This window comes from Aptenodytes forsteri, unplaced genomic scaffold (assembly GCF_000699145.1).
Source record: "Aptenodytes forsteri isolate BGI_AS27 unplaced genomic scaffold, ASM69914v1 Scaffold119, whole genome shotgun sequence".
NCBI lineage: Eukaryota > Metazoa > Chordata > Aves > Sphenisciformes > Spheniscidae > Aptenodytes > Aptenodytes forsteri.
The window spans coordinates 9,200,678-9,213,598 of record NW_008796165.1 but is presented as its reverse complement, the minus strand read 5'-3'; the positions used below and the strand labels follow the sequence as shown (position 1 = coordinate 9,213,598).

Genomic DNA, 12,921 nt, shown 5'->3' with positions numbered 1-12,921 from the left:
CTACCAAAAGCTGATAGGTACGGGAAAATTTCTGAGGACCCCTCTTAATTTTATTTAATCTTACAACTAAAAGCCCTCCTTTGTCATAGATAATCTGTATATCCCTTCCAGGTATTAATGAATGTTCTATGAACAATGGTGGTTGCTCACACATATGCAAAGACTTGAAGATTGGTTATGAATGTGAATGCCCGCTCGGATACAAGCTTCTGGATAAAAAAACGTGTGGAGGTAATTTACATGCAAACAGCAGTCCCTTGTGTTTCACCATACAGAGACGTGATTATATTCACTTCAGCGTTGCTCCATCACAGATGGTTTGATTTCAAGTTATTGATGGGTTTCAAACACTCCTTTCAGACATAGATGAATGTGAGAATCCAGACGCTTGTAGCCAGATCTGCATTAATTACAAGGGGGACTACAAGTGCGAGTGCTACGAGGGATATGAGATGGACACCCTGTCCAAGAACTGCAAAGCTGTAGGTAAGACAACGCCACAGGCACTTAAACTCTGCTTGCTCAACATCACAACTCCAATAAGAAAACATGCTTGCAGGGCTGAGGCTAGGGGAACAGAAAAGGAAACTAGAAAAGCAAGCAAGCAACGACATTTCATTTCGAGCAGCAGAGAACTGCTGCAGTGATAGCAGATGTGTCTCTAGGCAAGAACTACTGATCACGCAGATCAGAATATTTTAACAGTGTACAGAGCAAGATTACAGTCACTAGTTGGCTGTTTGAAGCTGAAACTAGAAAAGAAAGCGTCTTGACAGGTGTTATTAAAAACAGTGCAGCAAAAACATTTAGTGGTAGTAGTATTAAAAGGAAGAAAACATCCCAATTAAAGCACCGTAGGTTAGCCACCTCTCCACCTTCCCAACCTCTTACGCAAATACCAACATGAACACCAGCAGTTTGCTCGACCTTATTGCAAAAATGAAAGTTGAATTGTGCAAGAGTGAGCATTAGCCATGCTGGGGGTTTCTTTAATGGAAATAGTGGGTCTCCTGGGGAAGAGCGAGTTACCTGCAATAAAAAATTGCCACATCCATGTGGCCTCTTTCTTCCCAGGTTCTATATGGTATGCACAGTGTCCTGCTGTCCTCATAAAGTCTGTTAGTCTCACAGCTGCAGTGAGTTAGGACTGACCCAAATCCTGGGACACTGATCTGCTTGTTGGTTAGAAAATTCTGTTGTGCCCGAGAGTCTGTGCTGGGAGCCCTGCAGCACGACGTATTCCAGAGCTAGAACCTTGTCCCAGCTCTTCCCTTTCAGTATCATGTTCCTCAATCCCCAGTGGAAAGATGCTCTTTGCTAGCATCTTCTACTGGCAACTGTTGGAGACAAACCAGTCTAATCCACTAAAGCTCGTTCTGAGCCTCCCTCAAACACAGAGGCGCACAAAGAGCGAACTAAAGCTTTAGCTGTTTGACTCGCAGCTTATTTTAGTGACACTTAAGAACACAGAGAATCACATGCTCTGCTACTTGCAGAGGGCAAGGATGTGCACCTCTTGGTCTGAGCCTAGAGGCATAGGTGTCTGCCTCCTACAGTAGGAAACTGGCCTCCATGGGGGCCACTGTGAATAACTGTGGAGGCTAAGATTCTAGCTATGGTCTTCTAAGCAAAATAACTATTGGGTTTCTATGTGTCCTGCTCTGCTGTATTTTGGAAAATTCAGGTCAACTTTATGCTTTTTGAGAGGCTCTGGCCTGGGCTGGCCTGAGATCACAACTGCAGTAGCAGTATCACCAGGACCCAGGCTGCAGGCTCTGGCCCCACAAAAAAGAGATGTGAACTGTCTGAGCCCAATTGCTCAGGTGGACTGTGTGAGTTCTGCATGTACATGACAGTCTAAAATTCCTCCCTGGCAACAAGTTCTGGCTTTGCTGTATTCCATGTGGCTCTATCATGCCTCAAGTCTGGCTGCCTCCCTTCCCTCCAGCCAGCCTAGAGGGCCATCTCTTCCTTGTCCTGGCCATGAGTCACCAAAATCTGCCCCATGTATTTTGTATCTAAAATGTGTAACTGAAGGTGAGGACATTCCCCAGAGTTTTGCTTGTGGCTTAGCAGAATGAGCAGACCAAGAGCCAGTGTGCATCCAGTGACCACAGAGGTGCTGCAGTCCTCCGTGTCCACGTGTGATAGTTCTGCTTCTAGAAGCCATTTACACTTGCTTCTGGTATGGTGTAAAGCTTCCTTACAAAGCAGAACTATCAGTGACTGATAGTTCTGTTGTTGTTTGAGAAATGAAAGCTGAATGCAGCCGTTGGGTCAGCTGCTAAAATGACAAACGAGCTTATTTTCTGTGGTAGGCAAGAGTCCGTACCTGATCTTCACCAATCGCCATGAGGTCCGTAAGATAGACCTGGTGAAAAGGGACTACTCTCGCATCATTCCCATGCTGAAGAATGTTGTGGCGCTGGACGTGGAAGTGTCAACAAACAGAATATATTGGTGTGATTTGTTCTACCGAAAAATCTACAGGTAAGGGACAAGAGAATGTGTGTTTTGGTACCTTTCAAAAGCTATGGTTCAATCTGTACCCCTTAAGGACAATCTGTAGAGAACAATGCAGGGTACAGTGAACCTGAGGGCTTTTCTTCCCTTACTGGATTACCTGTTGTGGCCCAGACTTTGTGAGCTTTTTTAGGAATTGATAAAGAAATCAGGGGCTTGTGCCGTTTTCTGGTTTGATAATACAGGAAGGCTTTTTGTCAATAATAGATCCTGCTGCATTTGTGCAATTACACGTAGACTCTTGTTTACTGAATCATAATATTGCTAAGCGATGCTGCATGAGACTGCTGCTCTGCTGTGTGCTTGCTGTATGTGAAACCACAAAGGACTTAGCATCTGAAAGCACAAAGGAGGCAAATGGTGGGAGCAAGGAGGTAGCAACACAGATACTAGCTGCCCACTGTAGTCTCTGGTAGACTGGATTTAAATTCACAGCACTTGCCCACAGTACACATTCTGTAATTCTCATTCTCCCTCCTCCTTCAGCTGTTTTTATGGCATCCATCACAGTATTATGTACCGGGGCTTGTGAGCGTGCCTAGTCAAAAATGCATTTAATTTATGAGCTGAAAATCCCCCATGTATATTCTGATTTGCATAGCTATTGCACCCTATTGCAGCTTCTACAGTGATTTGTTCTGGATTTTAGCTAATGATCAGGGAAAGGTTGATTGGTTTCAGTGTGTGGGAGCCAAGCCAGGGTTTCTGCAGGCTGTGGTAGCTCCCATGCCATTGGCAGGGAAATTTGCCCAGGCTGTGCTGAGTATTAAGCACTCAAGTTGCTAGGCAGGTACCCTGAGCGGGCCTGTGGGCCTCTGAAAATGGGGAAGATGGTTCAGAAGAAAGCTGGCTGCTTTCACTGTGTCTGATTCTGTAGGCACAGGCAGGGGTGGGTAAGGGCTTTGTATTCATACACAGAGAATTATTCAAGACACACTACTTCTGCAGCTCTCTGACAGTGAATGCCCTGGGGCACTGGGGGCCACTGAACAGTGTTCATACCCTGAACATGGCTATACCAAGCCTTTTTCCAAACAGCAGCATTTTTCTCTTTCTTACTCCTGCTTGCGTTAGCTTTGTTGTAAGTCCCACCTTTTCTGTAGGGAAACAATTATATGCAATTATAACTTTTTAACAATTAATTTTCCTGTTTAAGATACTGCGACTATCACTAATATCAAACACTTTTAAACAAAAGGCCACCATGTCCTTCCAGCAGAGAACAGGACTCCACCTGCAGGAGTCCTCTGCGGAAAAGCAGTCTATAGTTGAGAGGCTATCACAAGGTGACAACTATGGTGCAGGAGGTAATTGCTGGCAAGACATCCCATCTTTCTTAATGCTCACCTCACTTGCCTTTCCAGATCTGCTCCTATTAAGGTGATGTCCCCTTTGGGGTGTCAGAAGATCTTTTACAATATTTAGTTACTGAGAGAATTGAAATGTCACCTGTATTTCAGCCCTCCCTGAAAGCCGCAGGAGCCTTGCTGGGCTTCCCCACCAGTGCAGTGAATCACATTGAGGGTACAGCACAGCAGCTCACTGCAGTGGTGGACGGGAAGTATTGAACACGACTGTTTCACTGGGGAGGAATTAACTGACCTGGAGCTGTGCAGTTAGAACATGTGGTGCTCATCAGACTAAAGTAACAGAGTGTTGGGAGCATTGTCAGATGCCCTGAAGAACCCCAATGATATCGTTCATATGGTGTTGGGCCAGAGAGAAACCAAAACTATTCCTTGTAGTGAAGATGCAGTAGCATGCTGTTAATCCAGGCTGACTCTACGTAGCCATTCCAGCCTGGGCCGCAGGGCATAAAACAGTGTCAAGAATTCCTGGTTTTAGACATTTGTTTCCAAGTCTCTAATCTGATACTTGAGAGCTCAGCTCCTATACGACTTACCTTCTCATTCCATGACCAAAGGCAGGATGGCTAGTGAACAGGAGATGTAAACCATCTTGCAGTTTCAAATGTTCGGGGGGTGGAAACTTTCTGCTGTTTGGTCACTTTTTTAAGATGTACCAAGTTATTCTAAGAGGCAGACCAAGCTCTTAGAAACACTGATGCAAACTCAGAATAACTCCATTTTAGTTCACTCAGAGCAACTGATACTGGTGCAGGAGCAACAGAGCAGAATCAGCCTGTGTGCTTGTAGGAGCAACACTGAGTTATTTATGAAACATCCATGTGGAGTTTGCTGCCTTTCATTAGCGTTTTGAAAGATTTTGAGGCTGCCACTGATATTTAGTGAACATTTTCTTTGTATCTAATGAGATCAGTTGCCAAATTAGTACAGCTTCATGAGTTGCTTTGATGAATCATAATTAGTTACACAGGTCCTAATTCTGCAGTACATTTAAGCACATTTATTTGCACGCGAAGTTCAACTCTGTTCAGCAGAGCACTGGAGATTATATTTCTAATGTCCATAGATCCCATGAATCGATGCTATTGAAGTTAATGTGCCTGAAGTCAAATGTTTTGCTGAATTGTGCAGTTATAGCAGGAAGCAGGTAGAAAAATAAAATGACAGTTCCCTATTCTGGAAATGCCTGCCATCCAGATACAGGGAAATAAGAAAAAGTTGCAGGAGAAAGCGGAGGGTTGCAGCATGCAGCCATAAGGGTTTCTATGTCAATCATGCTGCCACATGTGCACTTTCTTTCCGTGGGGTTGCAGTGGTGCTACCTGGCATTCAGCTATCTAAGATCCAACCCGATGCACATGTGCACAGCCCTCTCTGTGCCGTGTGTCAGTCCAGTGACGAGTCCTGTCTTTGCAGTGCCTACATAGACAAAGCGAGTGACACAGCTGAGCAGGTGATTTTGATAGACAGCCAGCTGAACTCTCCTGAAGGACTGGCAATAGACTGGGTTCATAAGAATATCTACTGGACGGATTCCGGAAACAAGACCATCTCAGTGGCCACTGCAGATGGAAGCCGGAGGAGGACACTTTTCAACAGTGACCTCAGTGAGCCAAGAGCCATTGCTGTTGATCCCACACGGAGGTAGGTGTAAAGACCACAAACACTCCCTTCACCAACAGAGACATTCTAGTCTTCTTTCTGCCTCTCTTACAAACTTGTGGGTGGTTCTCATCTCATCAAGGCTTCAGATGCCCTTTAAGATAGATAGATCCATTGAACTTAAATGGGACTGCTGAGATGGTTCAACTAACTCTTTGCAAGGCTACTGCTGTTAAGGAAAGTTCTGAAAATAATGGTCAGGTCATGTGTTCAATGGGTCTGAGCTGGTCCAGGCATGTAGGTTGTGCTGGGAGATGAAATAGTCTGTCTGACATGTGTATGGGCTACTTGGATAAGTGAAGTCCACATACCTAGCAGACACACCAGGAGATAGTTTGCATGGGGTTACTAAGGTGAGATTTTGCATTCTGGTGCAAGTTTTGTGGCAGAGTACCCTGTGGGACAGTGTGTGGCTACACTAGGTGCATAGCAGAATTAACTGAAGTGGCTGAGGGGCTTTGCTGTAGTAAGGAGAGAACAGGGCACCTCCTATTCCGATTAGTAGTGCAGATTTCTTACACTAGAGTTCAATTTACTGTTTTCTTTCATCTGTCTCTTTCAGGTTCATGTACTGGTCTGACTGGGGAGACAAAGCTAAGATCGAGAAAGCTGGCCTGAATGGCGTGGGGCGGCAAGTGCTGGTGACTGACAACATTGAGTGGCCAAATGGCATCACACTTGGTAAGTGCCCAGGTTAGAGCTACAGCATCCACTGTGGCTGACATAAATTTATTTTTATTGTTAAACAGGAAGACAAAATTGTAAATGCGCAAAGGCACCTGCACACAAAAATCCTGCAAATACTTTGTCACTTACTGCTCTCCAACACAAGTGATTTTATTTCAGTAGCAAGCATATGCAGTAAGTCTTGCCCCAGAACCTCATACTGCAGGAACTTTGAGTTGCGTTTAGGTGTGCCTTAAGGCAAAGAGAAATTTTGGGGGAGGATGCAGAGCTGCAACAACCGTTTGGAAGTCCAGGAAGCATCGGAGTCCTTGGTGCTAGTGTCTCTGGGCCTGAACCTGTCTCAGAAGCAGTGTCAAGATACTTCATTGGACTGATTAATGCACGGTACATCAAGGAAAGAGACAGCCTGCAGAGCCCATTCCCCGTCAACATGCCTGCCCAGCCACTCTGGGTGGGGGTAGCAAGATGGAACCCATCTAGGCTCGTATCTGCATCCTGCTGGTCCACAGAGGGCTGTGGTCGTTCTCACTGCCTCACCAAGTTGCCGGAGTGGAAAGGAGCTTTCCTGCTCTCATGGGGCAGCAGGGGACGCCCTCCTCTGGAGTTACAGCTGTATGTGTTTTAACGCCATGCAGATGTGAGGTTCTCTGCTTGGTTTTATATTTGAAAATTCTGGCCATGATAAGGATGTAGGAGAAAATGCTGCTACCATTGCATAGTGTTGAAGTGCTACTGCTGTGAACAAATAATATTATCCTTTAGTAATTAAGAAATTAATTAATGACTTGTTTAATAACAGAACTTGTTTTGTGTTGGCACTCATCCACTTGCATTCTGTTTAGTGAATCTCATCCAAAATGAGTGAATTTGCTCCAGGAAGAGAAATTCAGTGCTTAGCATTCTAAATAATATTGGATCCTTCCCTCCCACTCTTACCTGCACCTTCCCCAAAACCTGGCTGGTTGTGGTAGGAGTGTCCCCACCACCAGCGTTACCCCAGCCTGCAGCACAAGAAGGGTTTCTGGACCCAGGATTCTTCTTCACTGAAGATGTTCAAATTGTACTGCTCCTTCAGAGAGGCGTTTCATTTGAATCACAGTTGTTCTCCAGCAAGAGGCCAAGGACCGAACAGCCTTGAGAGGGATGAAGCTTCGCTCAGGCACTGATGGACTGACTCTGGGAAGCTCAAACTGCTGCTGGCCTGCTCCTCCTGGTAACAAAAGAACCTCGTTGTACAAAGCTGTCAGTCAGGCATTCCCCACACACACACAGCCCCCAGAATGTTCCTCCTTTTTAATCTTTTTAATAGGATCTTATCCCAGCATATCTGGGCACTGATTCAAAATCAGAACTAGTGTTAAAAAAAAAAAAAAAGTCCAATAATAAAGAGATTAGTCATGCTGCCAGCAGGAGAAACATGCTGGGCAAGAGAAAAAGAGTTGCAGGAGCTGTGTGTAATTTTGCTTCATTGTGTTTCACTTCCCAGATTTGCTGAATCAGCGTCTTTACTGGGTAGACTCCAAATTGCATTCACTGTCCTGCATTGATTTCAATGGCAGCAACAGAAAAGTTCTGATCTCTTCTGTTGACGATCTGAGCCATCCTTTCGGCTTAGCAGTGTTTGAGGTAAGAGTCAAAAACGGATGCAGAACAGACTGGAGACTGCAAGAGGTCTCAAAGCTCCTCTTGATTAAAAGCTCTGCCTTTTGCATAGCACAGAAAGCTCAGCGAGGGCGTTTGCTGCTATAGAAACCAATTAACCTGGTGTGGGTTCAGCAATGAAAACTGTTTTCTAAAGCCCTTAATCAGGAGCAATGCGTTGTCTCATGCTTTTACCTAATGTAGTACCAGTGCATCCATGAGGGGCAGGTGGTGCCCAGTGTAACACCTCCCACAGAACTGGAAAATGGGTAATGGGTTTTCCGTGATTTGAATTGAGCCAACTGTCCATACAAAGCCAAAACTATTAGCAAGGGAAGGGAGAAGCCACTTACTGTGATCAGCAGGTGGGACAACCATTCACTGAATGACACTGCAACATGTCTCTCGTCTTTTCAAAGTCGGACTTTGAGGGGAGCTGCATGGGCTCAGAGCAACCTCTCAGCCTGCAGTGGAGTGCTCTGCTGCTCTCAGCAGCTTTGTTTCACACCATCTTTGTATGCCTGTGTTGCATTTTCTGGTGCCGGCAGAACCCTCAAGGCAGGACGGCCCCTTAAATTTTGCTGCGTTGGCTAGTTGTTTCTGTTGTCCATCCCAGTATCTGCAGAAGTATCCTCAGAAACGTTTTCACCTGTCTCAGGAGTATCTCAGGAGTATCTGTGCCAGCAAGGCACTCGCTGGGCTCCCCCTGCAGTCACTGTGCACCAGTGCATTGCTGAGGCTGGGGACTTGGCATTAAAAAGGTGCTTGTTCACCTAGTTCTGAAAGGGTCAGATAATTCTCTTTCAGGCTGAACTGCTCCAGTTACGACACATAAACCCTGCCACACATCAGAGAAAATTCCCTGCCCCCCAAAAAATATAGCTGTGATCCTACAAAGACATAAGCCTATTTCACAAAGGTGTTAGGCTTCCAACTCCTACTTGAACATGTTCCATTGAAAACCCTATTAGTCTTGTAGATTCAGTACTCTTGTACCATTCAGTGTCACACTGTAGCCTTGCTAAGAGCAGTGCAGTAATTAATGAAATAGTACAGTTCAGATCCTCAAATGTCATCAAGGAAGAACCTAAGACCTGCTGAGATCTGCAGAAATTACTACATAAATGGGCATCCATGTTTCTGCCGTTAGTTTATACACAGCTACCCAGTGGCAGGGCCCAGGGCTAATGGCTTCCCTGCAGTTTGTATCTCATGCTAAGCATGCGTTCGAAACTCTGCGTTCCCCATCCTATCTCAGGAGTACTCCAGGGGTATGGAAGACAATTCAAATCCCTGCTTTGCCTGGGTGGAAGCAGAGAGACAATCCAGCTCTTCCTCCGCTGGTAGAGGATTGCCAAGTATCACTAGCCTGGGGCAGTGAAGTCTCCTCTCTTGTAGCTAAGCTCCTTTCTGTGATTATTTAAATGATTATGGGAATAAAAGCTTCAATTTTAGCACCTCAACTCTAGGTAAGCTATAGCAGAGAAAGTTGTCTGGTTGGCTCCCTGTCAAGGTCCTCTTCATTTCGCTTAACTAGGTTGGCTTTTGACTCAGCAAACCCCTCTTCCTTAAAATCCTTATTCCTCCCACGCAATGTCTGATGTCTAGGCATCTAACTTTGGGCACAGGTTTCCCCAAGACATCGCTGCTCTTTAGTTTTATCCTCATCAGCAATGTTTGGAAGGATCTCTTGGGTTATTTAACCTCTGTACACCCTTCCTCATCTGAATGGCTGGTTAGAATAACAGACAACCCTTTTGCTTTTGATAATTTGCCCTTGTTCTCCAGCAATGTGCCTTTCCTTACTGAAATATATATGGTTTTTAGCAGGCAGCAGTATACATAGCTGACCAAGCAACTAAATACTGTTTGATAACTGCAATCCCTGTGTACCTCGTTGACCAGTTATTTTGTATCTTCAATCATAGTATGCCATACTAAAGATATTACTAAAAAAAGAGAAATAGATACTCATCTTCCACGTGTGCTGTAGGCACTGGCCTCTTTGTAGATACCTGCTTAATGTAGGTCTTATCTTTGGAAAGGAGAAAAAAATCAGCAGAGATAACAAAAGGCAGCAGTATACATAGCTGACCAAGCAACTAAATACTGTTTGATAACTGCAATCCCTGTGTACCTCGTTGCACAGTTATTTTGTATCTTCAATCATAGTATGCCATACTAAATATTACTAAAAAAAGAGAAATAGATACTCATCTTCCACGTGTGCTGTAGGCACTGGCCTCTTTGTAGATACCTGCTTAATGTAGGTCTTATCTTTGGAAAGGAGAAAAAAATCAGCAGAGATAACAAAAGTTTCTGGTATGGCCCTTTAAAAAAAAAATGGTTCAGAAACAGAATGGATGCAACTCTTCTGTACTTAACCAAATTTCTGCTCCCTTGTCTCAGTCTCATAGCTACTCAGAATTACTAAGCACTTTATAAACGTGTAGGATTGCTGTGCTTTTGAACATTAGAAATGACAGTGTCCAAAAAAAAAGAAAAAGCTGCAGATAGAAGTAGCACGAGCCAAAGGTGCCCCAAGGTAGGAACACAGTGTGTTGACTTTGTGACTACTGGAGTTTAATCCAACTTGAGTTGGATTTGAGCAGGGCCAGGTCAGAAATCCTATGCATTTCCTGCAGGACAGAGTGTTCTGGACTGACCTGGAGAATGAAGCAATCTTCAGCGCAAACAGGCTGAATGGCTTGGACATCTCCATTTTGGCAGAAAATCTCAATAATCCTCATGACATTGTGGTATTTCATGAATTAAAGCAGCCTAAAGGTAAGACTTGTCCGCGGGGCATCATGGCCCTAAATCAGGTTTATTTAGTTAGTAAATGAAATGCTTCCTGACGGTTCTTGATGAGAGAGAAAGCACAGGTAATAATGTGAAATCAATGCCTAATGTTTGAAGTTCCTGCGTAATTAATTCAGCGGCAGCATTTATTGAAAAGTCTGCAATTTGTTAATAGCTGTTTAATTAGCATCTTTGATAACAGTGAGTTACTCTTGTCACTGTGATGCTTGCCATTCATTATGTATTTGGGCAGTTTTTATAGTAGTCTGTGAGGTTTCACTCTATTCCAAACTGTAAAGATGATTAAGCAGCCTGATTAATTGAGGTAGGGAGTGGAAGAGAGTCTTCTTAGAAGACCTGATACTTCTTTGCCAAGAACAAGAAATAATTAGAAAAATAACTTGTCTTGTCTTCCATCCTCGCACAGCTCCAGATTCCTGTGAGCTCAGTCCCCAGCCAAATGGAGGCTGCGAGTATTTGTGTCTTCCTGCACCTCAGATCTCTCCCCATTCTCCCAAGTATACATGTGCCTGTCCTGACAATATGTGGCTGGGTCCTGACATGAAAAAATGCTACAAAGGTAAATACAATCATGTCGCTGTTCCACTATTCCAATAAAATCATACTTAGAGTGAATATATTTCCTGATGGTGGAACACAAACGTTAGCTTTTGTATTCCATGTACTTACTGCCTTCTGAACACAGCTTTGTGGTGTTCTTTATTGAAAACTTGCTTGTTTTTGAAAGCATAACCAGAAAGAGATACAGCAGGAGGAGGAAAAAAGGGATAAGGCCCAGCACTAAAAGTGTGAATGGTCAATAAATCATTAAAATTTGCCATGTTATTGCCCTATAGATTCTGGATCTGGTGAGGCCACAGTCATTGCTGACAATATCCTGAAGAGACGGGTGGTTTCAATGTAGTTTTCCCTAACATGCAAATAGTTCATGGTACAAATTCAGTATCTTCCGAGGTACTGAAAAAAACCCTAAGTTTTGGAACTTCTTAACTACCTTCCATCCAGAGTGCTTTATTACTACTAATAAATAAAGCTTGACTTCAGGAAATCATTTCTGTAGCTTTAGACAGAGAACTATTGATAGTCTGACTACCTGGTAAATAGAACTGGAATTTGGTTTCTGCTTCTAATCAGGTAACACTCCTCCCCAGATTTATATCACCATTTGTGATTTGCTTTGTACTTACTTTTACCACATTTCATGTTTGCTCTTGCTTTTCAGATCTTCCAACTACTTCAACTACTGCACTGGTTTCTACAACCACAGCATCCCGTACTGCCAGTACCACGACCATCGCAACTGTAATTGGCAGTGCCAGTAACACCACTGAAGTCGTCCCCAAACCTGTATCAGAAGCTACAATTACCACCCCAAGTTTTCATTTACCTTCCACCACATCCATCCTTATAGATTCTGAGATGACCACTGGAAACAGCAATTTATCACAGCACTGTAAGAGAATGAGATTCCTCTTTTCTTTTTCTGTATATACCATATCACAAGAACTCTCACGCACTGGTGGGAGACGTGACCTAACATCTGAGTTATAAATGGGTCAGATGCAGGCACATCCTGTTGTATAGCAGGAGAAATCAGGTACTCTTTCTGCAGACACCTCTGTTATGATGGCTGATGTGATTCTAGTTGCTCGGGATGTTAAGGAACTTAGGTCAGGTCTTCATCCAACACACGTAAAGCTGACTCTGGAGATGAGGCCCTGAGAGTTCATACTAGTCCTTGCCTTGTGCCTAATAGTAGCTCATCCCAGCTTCAGTGCTGTTTGTAGTGCTGCATACCATAATACGGATGATTCTACAGGCGCTTCACCTATTTTAATTGTTTAATTATTAATGTGATCCAGCACAAGTTGTGAAAAAATGCCTCCTGTCCAGCTTTAGCCCTGCTGGACGTTTGGAATTACTACAGCCCAATACAAGCTGCACGCTGTTTTGCATGGCTGTGCTTTGCATGTTAATGTGGCCTGATCCGTAATAGACGTTTGAAGTTTTTCATTACAGTATTAGAAGAGTATCCCAATGGAGAGCGCTAATAGGCTCTCCTAAAGTTCACCCTACACGATGAGTGCCTAATGAAACACCAACCTAGCATCTCAGTGCTAAAAGGTAATCATCCCTCTAGATTGTGCTGCCAAGGCAAAGCAGAAAAGCTGAACTGCTTTTCCAAAAAAAAAAAAAAAACCCAAACAAAAACCACGTC

The 12,921-nt window shown here is 44.0% G+C and overlaps 1 protein-coding gene across 1 annotated transcript in view; it reads left to right on the top strand.

Moving 5' to 3' along the window:
* Positions 1–12,921, top strand: part of LRP8 (LDL receptor related protein 8) — an 82,731-nt gene that overhangs the window by 64,343 nt on the left and 5,467 nt on the right. The window contains exons 8-16 of the mRNA XM_009287489.2: positions 112–231; positions 361–486; positions 2,319–2,490; positions 5,307–5,534; positions 6,115–6,233; positions 7,726–7,865; positions 10,526–10,667; positions 11,110–11,262; positions 11,926–12,156. Coding sequence (XP_009285764.1) covers positions 112–231; positions 361–486; positions 2,319–2,490; positions 5,307–5,534; positions 6,115–6,233; positions 7,726–7,865; positions 10,526–10,667; positions 11,110–11,262; positions 11,926–12,156 — 1,431 coding nt within the window. The remainder of the gene's footprint in view (positions 1–111; positions 232–360; positions 487–2,318; positions 2,491–5,306; positions 5,535–6,114; positions 6,234–7,725; positions 7,866–10,525; positions 10,668–11,109; positions 11,263–11,925; positions 12,157–12,921) is intronic.